Source organism: Corvus moneduloides, chromosome Z, assembly GCF_009650955.1.
Source record: "Corvus moneduloides isolate bCorMon1 chromosome Z, bCorMon1.pri, whole genome shotgun sequence".
NCBI lineage: Eukaryota > Metazoa > Chordata > Aves > Passeriformes > Corvidae > Corvus > Corvus moneduloides.
The window spans coordinates 29,850,748-29,863,148 of NC_045511.1; the positions used below are offsets into that span (position 1 = coordinate 29,850,748).

The 12,401-nt window shown below is 39.8% G+C and overlaps 1 protein-coding gene and 1 long non-coding RNA gene across 5 annotated transcripts in view; one reads left to right on the forward strand and one right to left on the reverse strand.

The window, feature by feature from the left end:
* RNF38 (ring finger protein 38) overlaps positions 1-12,401 on the forward strand; it is a 106,578-nt gene that overhangs the window by 53,157 nt on the left and 41,020 nt on the right. For 2 of the 4 annotated variants that reach the window (XM_032096568.1, XM_032096570.1), the window contains one exon: positions 3,504-3,574. In XM_032096568.1, the coding sequence (XP_031952459.1) occupies positions 3,504-3,574 (71 nt within the window). Of the gene's footprint in view, positions 1-3,503; positions 3,575-8,976; positions 9,043-9,092; positions 9,182-12,401 lie in introns of those variants that run through there. The other 2 variants (XM_032096573.1, XM_032096572.1) reach the window with 2 other exon arrangements.
* On the reverse strand, positions 460-8,818 carry LOC116438036. The gene is made up of 2 exons (XR_004237576.1): positions 8,309-8,818; positions 460-1,536 (listed from the first exon to the last, which is right to left on the reverse strand). It is a non-coding gene; the product is annotated as an uncharacterized LOC116438036 (long non-coding RNA).

The following is a 12,401-nucleotide window of genomic DNA, read 5'->3' on the forward strand; positions in this document are numbered from 1 at the left end:
GCCATCCATGGCTGTATCTCACCAGAGTGTATATATATACACTCCGTTAACTCACAGGTTTTTTAAAGGGAGCAGTTAATTAAGAGTCTAAACTTGATCCAATTCAGACTTTGTTTCCGTGCATTTCCTACTTTGCAAACTCTAGTCTGCAAATCAAACACTTAGCCCAGAACTTATCTGATTCATGCAAGTTAGTAAAACTCAACAGCTTCACTCTAGATAAAGTAGGTTTAATAGTACAGGTGTCATGCACAAATGATTTCCTAATGAGACTGGTGCTGGAGAGGGCAGTCAGTGAATATATTAATCAGTATCATTCATTTAAGCAATGAGATATTTCCATTAGCTCTGAAATTACTGAATTAAAAGGTTTGAATTCACACCTCTTTTTCCCTTGGACTAGCATTGTGTGTGTTTGGATGGTTTAAATTGGCAAGCATGAAACAGGCCATTCAAACATGATACTGATTCTCTTTTTATTACAATGCACAAGTTAGACAGAACCCATGAAATAAGACTCTTTTTGCTCTTCAGTTTTGATGTGTGGGTTTAGAAGAAAAACAATCCCTTTCCTGTGGTAGCTGGGGAGCGCAGAACTCCTTGTTTCTTGCCTGTTCCAAAAGAACTGATGTTTCTCCTGGAGTGCAACTTGTAATACTAAGCTGGGTATCTCACTCTATTTGAAGAAGGGTGTGCAAAAGAATATAACTGTGATATATGTATATATATATATATATATATACACACACACACATATATATAGTGCATCAATTGAAGGGCGTTGCTCTCTACCCTGACTGATACCGCTAATGGTGAAGGGATGTCTTATCTGATGTTTCATGGATGCCTGTTGTCTGTTGGTGGTGTCTCAGCATAAATTGAGGCTACTGTTTTGTCACCTAGGTATTAGAAGCTGTGAGTCTGAGAAAACAACTGTTATAAGTGCCCTGTTAGTTGCACAGCATGGAGATTGTTTTGGATTGTGGGAGACAATGGAGATCGTTTTGGATTGTGGGAGAGAGGATGGGATGTTGCTTGAGAAAATGATGGGCATTAGACCTCATAGTTGCATCTCCTGAACACAGTAGCAAGGAAGTGTGTTTGGAAGGTGCTGTGGGCAGTGGCCCTCATGCCACATTCTGTCCCTTACGTAGGAGTCTTTATGGCATTTTCTCCACTCTCAGTCAGCTTCGCAGAGATAATTCTTCAGTCAGAATTAAAAAGTTGATTGTAGTAGCCCTAGGATCTGCTAGCCCTGGAGTGCAGTTAGTCTTGAGTTGGTCTGAAATGCCCTGTAAATTTGGGGATATGAAGGTAGTTTAACTGAGTTGGTACCTACTCCCTGCAGTCAGTGCAATGCAAATTGGCTTTTGTTCCTTTCTGTTCCTTTCTGTCCTCTGGCATCTTTAACGGTTAAACAACAATTGAAAAGCCTTTGACGCAGACTAGAGAGCTGCTGAGGTCATCTTTTGAGATTCTGACTCTGATCTTCCTTGCAGGTGGGTGAAAGGTGATTAATCTGTCAGAAAGAAAATGCTGTAAAAACACAAAAACTCAGTTACTAAAAACTGCTTTTATATTTTATGTGTATATATATAAAAAATATTTTAAAGATCAGGAAAGTCCTACAGGATTTCCTGACTATGTAACTCAACATTATAGTTTGCATTGTTGTGAAGTAGAGCCTTTAGCTGGTAGTCCTCTGTGTCCGTGTCTTCAGATCTGTTACTTCTGGTGGCCCCATTCAAGGGACTGCATTATCAGTGCTGTCTTTGAAGTAAATCCTTTTCCAAAGGCAGCTTTTGGTGAGGCTGCTGGTGAGGTCAGCCAGCTCACTGCTGCAAAACAGCCAGGATGTCAGTAAAGCCTTCACTTCTCGTAGTTAGGGATTGTGTCTTATATCTTGCTATTTTACTGTAGGGTATTAGGTGACTGAAAATGAAACAAATATGTCATAAAGGCCATGAATGATCCTGTTAAGGGAAAAAAAAAGAATTGAAAGGACGACATTGCCATTGCCATATTCTCTGCTAATTGCATTTGGTTGTCTGCGCAACAGTTGAGTATGACTGAAACATGGAGATAAAACCCAAGCTAGATTTTTTTTCTTGGTAATGTGGATATTGTTAGAATTGAAGCTATGGCATCATGAAAAGTGATGAGCTGCCCAGGTGTCTTTTGTTGCATTTACTAACTGGAAGCCTTGGTATTGGAGCTGTGTTGCTACTGCTGGTATCGGTTGTTATAGTTAGAAAAAAGTCAGCTTATCATTGTGACTGTGTATGTGATCACTGTTACTGAAAAGCCTATCTGTAAAGCATATAATGTAGCCTGTAATGCAAGGTCCACATTTATGAGTTTTAATTTGTTCGGGAATATGTCTTAGGTGATGTTAGGGTTAGAGGTATGCTCTGCACCACCTCTGGAAATTCCTTTCATCATCCAGATGCCTGAAACAAGTTTATATGTATTAGTTATAATTTAGCAGAACTTAACTATTTTCATTTGTTGCCTATTTTCTTATCTTAGACTAATTCAAGAGGTTGTCTTTTACTTCAATTCTGCCTCTGGTTAATGGGCAGAAAGATATCAAGCCTTTTCTTTAGCACTGTGTTCTCCTGGGTCTTATAGCTTGCTTTTGAGCTTGAATTGATTCCAATTTCAAGAAAACCTGTGGAGTGTTTCTAGTGAAACACTTGTGGCTTGTGTAAGTCTAAATCAAGTGGGAAGGGGGCACTGCATATTTTGAACAGTGTAAAACTGGTTCTCTTTTTCCTTTTTCACCTTGAAACTTCAACTGTATAGTGATTTCTTCTTTGCCTTCCCTTCCTACAAAAAATACATAGTATGATCATGCTCTACTGTGTTCAAGCCAGTACAATGACTCCTATGGCAAAATAGTATTTTTTCTGAAGTGATAAGACAGAAAGAAGATTTGTAAACTATTTTCATATATTCCTTGGACAGAAGTCTCAGGACTGGGGTAAGCCTTTGTAGGGGCGTACTGTTCGTTTTATTCCTAGGCATAAAGTAACTTGCATAGAGACATGAAGCAGGCAGATATTTCATCACAAGAAAACTGGACATAATTAAAACTTTGACCTTGAAATGTTCCTCTTTTATTCTTAATGTATTGCTGCAATGAGACTGCTGGTTAGTAGTTACCCAGGGTGCGGAAAATGTTCTGTAGTACAATAATACATTTGAATTGTATAACTTCTCCTTATTTGTATATGTGCATATGTACTTTACTGCATTTGTTTATTTTGGATTGATGAACAAGCTGTAATTTTATTCTGCTTAAATGTCTTTAAAAAATACATGTGAAGACATTGGCACACTTGTAAAATATCTCTGATGCTTATTCTGTTATCAGTCGTAGTTGTTTGGCAACTAAATCTTGGAGAAAAGAAAGTTTGCTAAATTTATCTTTATTTTTAGTGTTCACAGAAATTGGGTTATCATTTTAATTTTTTTTTCTGCCTTTCCCCCTTCTTTTCCAGGTAGTATTGGTACATCGTTTCAATGCCACTCAATCCATCAAGATCACATTTGTACTGATGACAGTGACAAGGTGAGATTTACATGAATGCTTCATTCACAAGGTGCATATGCATTGCTGGGTTTTTATATATTGCTTTTACTACACAAAGATGTATTGTTTTGTAGATATAGCAGTCAGTTTTTAGTTACTTTTTGAACTGTCTCTTGCTTAATAAGATACATATTATTCTCCAGACAATCTTTTAGACAGTTAATGAGAAATTTTCCTTTAGTATTGTATTTTTATTTTTTCTTGTATTCCTTTGCTGTTTTAAACATTTGTGATTTGCCATATTGACACCTTCAGTTAATAAACAACAGCAATGGTTTTTCCAATTTCTAGATAAGGTAGTATGTCTTGTTTCTCCTGACTTCAGAGATTAGAGCCTAACTAAGTGTTCAAAGCCTCTTCTTTTTTTTCCACAGTAGCTGTATTTTCCTGGTTTGGAATTGGGAATTGAAGCTTTTACAGATTGGAACTTTCTGTGTGGTGCAACCTTAAAATAGCAACCTGTCTAGTCGTGTGCATGAGTTTTCCTAACTTTTTTTGCACATTTGCAGATTAGCTTGCTTGGGGTCAGTAGAATACTGGATATTAAATGTTCAATGATACTTGGATCACTACTGTAATTGTGGCACACAGACGGGAATAGTTTTGACATTGAACTGTTTGTGAGACTGACTGGCTGTTGATGGTTTTACCTTAAGCTTTATTGTCCATAAATAATGCAAATTGATTAACTTTTGTTCAACATGTAATGTGTCTTACATTGTATTCAAGTATGACACTTCATAGTAAACTAACTTTTTGGCCTGACATGCCTGGAAAGGGGCATGTATTGGTCAAATTCTATAAAATTTTTCTTGGGAAGTGAAATGCAACCTGCATGGCACTGCCTTAATTAAGTGCACTAATCGTTCTGTTTTGAAATTCTGGAGTAAGTTAATTTTATAGTTGTTTCACCTTATCCTAGAGCTAGACTTGTTTTCAGAAAAACTTTCTTTTACTGATCTACTGCCTTATTATCTTTTTTTCCTCTCTCACTCTCTTTCATCCAGTTTTGTGGGGATTTTTTGTTCGTTTGTTTGTGGTTTTTTGTTGTTGTTGGGTTTTTTGTTGTTGTTTTGGGGGGTTTTCTTTGTTTGGTTTGGGTTTTTTGTGTGTGTGTGTATTTGTTTTCCTGTTGGTTTTTTTTTTTTTTTTTTTTGGAGGGGTTGGGTTTTTTTGGTGCGGTTTGTTTTTTTAGTTTAATTTTATTTTTAGGTACCACCCTAGATTTGGTTACTGGTTCGACCTACAGATACTGATCAAACATGCTATCCAGAACATGGCCAACATTATTTTAAGCTTCCACTTGATTATTTGGTTATCTGTATTCAACAGTATTCACTGCTTTGTTTTTTGGGCCTGTACACTTTGCACTGGAGGATTCTTGGGTGAGGAGTGGGTGGGGGAAATTTCATTTCAGAGCCATCCTATTGCACCAACATAACCATTCTTCCTTTTGTGTGCCATTATATGGAAAATCATTTCTTGCGTTACACTGATTGTCTTCCCTTAGTTTTATTTCATATCACAGCAATTAAAACTGGTTTAAATCTTGTTGGAAAATCTGTTTGTTGGGTGCTTCACTGGTTTGGGGGTAGGGGAGTAGCAAGGGGTGTGGCAGGTTACCTGGTATAAATTTCAGAAGAGCAGTTGTTTGGCACACCACCTGCCTCCATATTAGTAGAGGAACTGGGCCAAATGTTGTTTTTTTGCCTATTAGAGATGGTGGAAGGAAACAATCTTTCTCACTGGGGTTGATTCTGCACCAACTGAGAAAGAACTTCCAACTGTAAAGTTTAGTGAAGTAGATCTAGTATAAAAAGCAGAAAGAATATGGGTTTGGGTTTATTTAAAAGACATGTTTTTCCCTCAGGTGTCAGTTTTATTTGGTAAGGGTTTTGATTTTTCTGTAAGAATACATGAAGCTGTTTGACTTCGATTTTATAACAAAGTCTAGTTGATACCTTGATAAAAATAACCACTCATTTGGAAAAACAATGAACAGTCCCCTTGTCCAGGTCCCTGTGGATGGCATCCTATCCTTCAGGAGTGTCAACCACATCACTCAGCTTGGCGTCATCTGCAGATTTGATGAGGATGCACTCGATCCCTTCACCTGTGTCACTAATGAAGATACTGAGTAACACTGGTCCCAGTACAGACCCCTGTGGCACACCACTTGTCACTGATGTCCATTGGGACTCTTAGCTTTTGGCCACTACCCTCTGGATGCCCACTGACTGGGGTTTTTTTATTTTTTTGTCAAAGGGTTTTTGTATATGGATATACTTTTTTAAAATCATAAGTAATGCTTCCTAAAAGTAGCTTGCTACAATACTAGGGTACAATTGCAATCCCCTATCATTCCTTGCTTGTATTCACATATGCCTACATTCTTGTGTCAGTTTCCGTCACAGTTTCCACTGTGAGTTACTTTGAAAATCAAGTTCTGACCTATTCTGCCCTTACTGAGAGATACCACCTGGTGGTTTTTTTGTATGAATTACCATTTAAAGAAAAAATGCAGGATTTAATTGATTTGTCTACGAATTTATTAACTGTTGGGCATTTTTGTATTTATTCTAGAAACTCTATGAAAAGCATGCATTTAAAATAGTTCGACATATCTTTGATTAGTCAATAGGCATACTTCAGCAAAATAATTTACTGCTCTTTGCCTGATCACGTGTAACCAGTTTTTGCACTTTAGAAGAAATGTAGAGGTTAATATTTGACTGGCAATCTGCATATATTTTACAGTAGTTTCTCCACAAGACCAATCGTCATTTTCTGGGCAACGGCATGAGAAAAGTTCTACACCACACATGCTAAAGGAATGTTGCAATCTTAATGAAAACAATTCCCAGGCTTCCACCCCAATTACTTGATTTTGTTGACTTGGCACATGAGAATCTTGAATTCATGTTGAGTGACATCAGCAGGAAACCAAAGTCTAAGATTTTTCATGTGTGGACTCATTGCATTAAGAGGGACGTATCATTGTTGAGAGCATTACTGGTAGTGCTAAGAACTTGTTTAATTTTATAGCACCAAAAGCAGTCCTTCTTGTCTTACAAAGAAATCTAATATAGCATAGGTATGGAATACATTTCCCATTTTACTTGCTGTAGCAAAGTGATTAGAATTGAGATTTATGTTAAAGTAATCGCTGCTTTGGAAGTGGGAGCTTTTAAACCTCAGTGCATGAGTCAGGGCGCCCTTTTCTCTTGTTTGTAATTGCTTTCATTTTTGTTTAGAAGTATAAATATTAAATAAAATAACTGAATAAATTTCTTTATAGAGCACAGCATTTAGGGAAAGGTACCTGTAAGAAGGAACTGGTATTGCTTGGTATATTACTTTAATGCTCAAGCAGTGGACTCCTATTAGTGTTAGAGATAAATGCAAGTATATCATCCTGCAGAGCCTTTCAATCATACCAAATTTATTTAGATTTAAAAATACTTTTTTGTCCCTTGGGTGGCTGTTTCACCAGTGGTGTGCTTCCATTAAAGAATGCTAATTCATCTTGAAAGGAAAGTCCAAAGATGCAACCCTTAACTACTGTTGTGACATCTCTTTTCAGAGGTCTCATCAAGTTGTCTGTTCTGTGCAGTTAAAAACTAAATTGACCATCCAGTACTAATGAAAAAAATAAATCACTATGGGGCAATCCAGTGGAATTTTTTTCACTACTACCAAAGGGTTGGTAATTATACTTTGCTTTTCTCCTTTTTAGCTTGTTTTAATTTATTTTACTTTCATAGTATGTAAAGGATTTATTTTTGCTTTTTGGTTCTTATGACTGAAATACATAGCTACATAATTTATTTTACTATTTCTAACTTTTAAATTTCCCATCTATAGTTAGTACATCTTCCACACACGTTTTGTGTCACCTGCCTTAGGTGACCCTGCCTTGACAGGGAGGTTGGATGGGATGATCTCCAGAGGTCCCTTCCAACCTGAACAGTTCCGTGCTTCTGTGAATTAACTCTGATTTGCCTGTTAATGGACATCATCATGGATATCAAGTATTCGGTCTGTAATACAGAGGCCTGTCAACTCATTAAAAAGATATTTTCACAAGAAGGGAAGTATTTGTAAATTCTAATCCTGAAGTAAAAATAATCATCTTTGTGTTCCACTTTGGATGGTGCAGTGTCTGGTAGCATAAGCCTACGAAATTCACACATAGCTGAACAAAAAATGATTCACGAATTCAGACATTTGAAGGACCCGTCACATTTATTTATAAGTGATGTCTAATATAGGACTATATTCACCTCTTGTGGGGAATGTGTGAGGGACAGTACATAGAAAAACAGGAGTATTAGGAAGAATTTCTTTTGCCCCCTCCAATTTCAAAAATAGAAAAAAAATCTTCCTGTCAGTTAGGACAGGTCAGATTCATTCCTCACGGTATGTACTGTTGTTACATCCCCACACCCTCACACTCTTAGTCCCAGTTCATTCTGTCTATGTTTACTGAGCAGCTTTATGCCTTTTTCATTTCACCTCTGGCAGCTGTAAGGATGTAATTTACCAATTTTCAACCACTTTCAGACCTACTGAATCATCTTTAGAACATTAATTCTTTATATGTGCAGTAGATGTTTTTTTTTCCTGGATCAGAGTTGGGGGAAACTTTAATTAGGCTGAGGTAGAGAGTGCAGGGAGGTTTGAAAGGTGAAAAATAAGGCGGTAATATCTTACTGAAGGGGATTAGCTCGAGTGCATCAGTTGTATGAGGCTCCATTTGCTCCCTGTGCTGATCAGTGCTGCATCTCAGAGCTCGGCCCCCCGTGGCACTGTCAGCAGAAGGCTGATCCTGTTTCTCCAGTGACTCCGAAAGGAGGTTAGAGCCAGGTGTGGTTCGGTCTCCTCAATCGACAGAACAAGAGGACGTGGCCTCAAGCTGCGCCAGCGAAGGTTCGGGTTGGACATCAGGCAGGATTTCTTCAGCGGGTGGTTAGACACTGGAACGGGCTGCCCAGGGACGCGGTGGAGTCGCCGTCGCTCAAGGTGTTTAAGGAAAGACTGAACGTGACACCCGGTGCCACGGTCTGCTTGACGAGGCGGAGACCGGTCCCAGGTTGGCCTCGGTGATCTCGGAGGTGTTTCCCGACGCAGTCAGCTCCGTGATCCTGTGAAACCGAAACTAAACAGAGGCCGACGAGGCCAGGCCGGGCGGGGGCCGCGCCGTCACCGCGCCGCGCAGGCGCGCTGGGGGTTCGGCCGCCGCCGGGCGCAGACAAAGGACGCCCCGCGCCGGCCGTGGTGTGACGTCACCGGTCCGCGGGGAGTGACGTCACCGGCCCGCGGGGTGGGGGCCGCGCTCCCGGAAGCGCTCGCGGAAGGGTCAGGCCCGGCCCGGGGCGGCCGCGGCGGCCCCGAGGTCGAGGCGGGGCAGCCCCCGCGGGAGCCGCGGCGGGGCCGCAGGGCCGCAGGTACCGGCGCGGGGAGCGGCGGCTTGCGCGGGGCACCAGGGCCTCGCCGGCGCCGCCTGGTGCCCGCGGCTCGTCAGCCGGGGAGGGGAAGGGGAGATCTCCCGTCGGGCCCGGCGGCGCCGGGACGCCGTCCGCACAGGTAGTGGGTGGAGGAGGCCCAGTGGCCTGGGCCGACGGCGAGCCCGAGCTTCTTCCACGTGGGGCGGCCCGCGAGGTGCACGAGAGCTAGGGAAGGGGTGTAATTGTCTGATCTTGTTAAAGTTGCTTTATCTGCCTTGACAAAAGGTAGAACTGGAACCTAAAAATTAACAGACTTTCCGGAACTGCAGTGCTGTGTGCTGTCCTCAGACAGGCAGGTTCAATGTGCAAGGCGGTGGCAAGTGTTTCTGAAGCACTGAAGGTCCTACCATCCGTATAGTAAAATGATGTCTCTAGGTATCTCTGATCTTCTTATATTAGTCAAAAGGACAGCTGTTTAAGTAAACACTGATGTTAGCAAGCATACATGTTAGGGCATTCAGTGTTTTTCAGTACACATGAGTTAATTCCTATTCATAAATGACACAAAGGGGATTTCTTTTTTTTATGCTTAAACCGTAAAGTTGCATCTTGTTTCCTTAAGAAGTGTGTTTTTAAACTGACTGTGCATTGAGATGTTAACTGAGGACATCAGTTTCAAGTTGTAACAATTCAGAGCAAGTAGCTTAGTTATTACTTACACAGAAGTTCATTGAACTGGAAGTCATGACAATGTTTATGAATGTATCGCATTTGCATTTTGAAACAGATTTTTAGAGGTAGTATTAGAAGCAGATGTGTATTTCCTGATAAGTTCTTCACATGTACAGTGGGGCAGCTGGAATGGTAAGATGAACAGGATTATTAGAAGTCTGCGTTATTCAGGTTCTGAATACAATTGCATTACAATTGATTTGGTGTTGCTGATGATACTCTTGTTCTTAAATGTCATTCACTGAAGCAACTGCTTTGGTTGTATTTGCCAAATTTATGATATTTATCCACATCCCGGGGATCTTGCTATCTGCGGACCCAACAGGCTCCTTAACTGCTTTGCAGCATCGTATTACATTATCTTTTGTACCTTCAAGGGGGTATTGCAGCTGTGGTAATAGAGACTCACTGTTCTGAGAGTAAAAAAACTGCATTTGGATACTAATGTGTGCAGTAAGAGAAAGGATGGTGCAGTCATTAGAGGATTAAGTACAAGATGGAAGAACAAATAGGTTCTTTATCAGATTGCATTGCTAGTGATAGTTGATAATGTTTTTGATCTTCCTTAATCACCAAATCTCTGGCAAAAAACGAAACCTATGCACACATAGAGTAACATGGGGAGAAAGTTTTCGGGGAACTGTTACTAGAGATACACTTTTGTGAAAAGTGTTAATTGTGAAAAGTGGTATGTAAATAAAAGGGTCTTCTAAAGGTCTCATGAATCTGCTTTGTGAATCGTGCTTCATTATCTCACGGACTTACGGAGCAGGTTAAACTTAATTTGATTCTCATCTGGTTCACTTCGTGGGGTTTTTTAATTAATACAGGTGTAATAAATACTAAATTAAAGGTGCATGTGGAGCAGTCCTTGCTTTGTACTTGTAGTGGTGTATATAATTGTCTTTTCTTTTTCTGAAATACAAGGATTTGACTCAAAAACTGGTATTACTTGAATCAGTTACTGTTGTGATTTGTCAAGTTTATGTGTCAGCTTGTCTAAATAAATTTTTTGATACAGTTTATTCACTTTATAATAAGAGATAACTTTTATGATTTAAAGTGATACTGTTGATGAAGTCAAGTTACTTCTTCAACTCTTTGCTAAGAAAGTCTTTAAGATTTGTGGCGGTTTTTAAGCAAAGTCTTACTGAAGTGTAAAAATGGTGTAGTTAGGAAGGGACGTTACTTCTTCAGACCTGCTGTTGAGCTGTAGTCTTGTACTAAGAAGTTGTAGTCTCATTGTAAGTCAAAGCTGTCATACATGTTTGTTTGTAGAAATTCCGTGGGCTGAATTGCTAGGGAATCTAATGAGAATTTGTACAGAGCAAGTCTTTGATTTGCAAAGTTCTCGGTCTTTGTACGTAGCTTTACCATCCCCACCTGCTTTTGCCCCAGAAGGATTTGAAAGGCAGATATAAGGGTAGAGGAAAGATGTGGAACTTCTTTTTTCCTATTTTCAGTCAGAAAGTTGTTTTGACTGTGGAGGAGTGATTGTTGAAACTTGTGGAAGATACAGGCTTGACTTAGTCAGTTCATACAGAAATAGAACTTGTGGCTTCTTTCCCTATATAAGAATTTATATCAAGTTAAATAATCTAATACAGAATATTTAAATGCTGCTATGGGCGGAACTTGACTAGGTTTATGATTTAACTGGATGGTTTTCATTTTTTTTACTCTTTATCTTCTCCTGGGAGCGGGTAGGTTCCTCTTTTACTACACTCTTTAAAGATGAGGAAACTTGTTCTGCTTTTTGGTGCCCTCTGCTGATGTCTGTTTGTCAGAACATCGAAAACTGGTGCTGTGTTTGGTCTTTACTATCACTAACTGCTAACAATAGCAGCTTTTTAAGAGCAGTGGGAAGCGGAAAGAGGGAAAGGAAGCTCTTTTACACCTTAAGTATTTTGCTGTTTGCCTTCCAACCAGTTTGTCTGGATTGCACTGGAACTATACCTCACCTGGTAGAAGAGGAGGTAAGCAGCGTATATCTGACTTGCCTTCTGTTGGCATTGTAGCAGTAAAAAGACTGATTCCGTAGCTTTTCTCCTCTCAGGAAAATAGTGACATTCTTTCTTTAATGACTACAGTTCCTGGTTTCAGTAAATACATTCCATGTTTGCTGTCTCAGAATTTTTTATCTCCCTGTTTATTTTCAATAACTTTGCTTTTTTTGTATTTCCCGCTACTACCTCAGATACTACAAAAATTCCTAGTGCTTCATGTGAGCACCACTATGTGTGGTGCGCTTTGCTTACTTTCAGTTTAAGTAGCCCTTTCTTACTATCAGTCTTGCAGGTTTGTGCCTGTTGAAAAATCTGTGAACACCTCTATCCTAGAAAAACTCAGAAATTGCATTAAGTCAGCTACATTCTCTCTACAGAACCTTAGAACCTCTTAGCCTTATGGTCTGTCTTCGCCAGCTTTGCTAATTTCTCACAGAGGTGGTCAATTTTTTTTTTTTTTTTGTCACACTGCAGTAACAGTAAATTGTGTGAGAAGGGATGAGAACATTCATGGCACAGTTTATGGTGCTGCTGAGCAGATGCTCTGTCTGGCAGTCTTCATGAAGGCTACAGGCGGTGGCATTCTAGACTAAAATTCAGGAGTTTTCTTATTTACGTTAT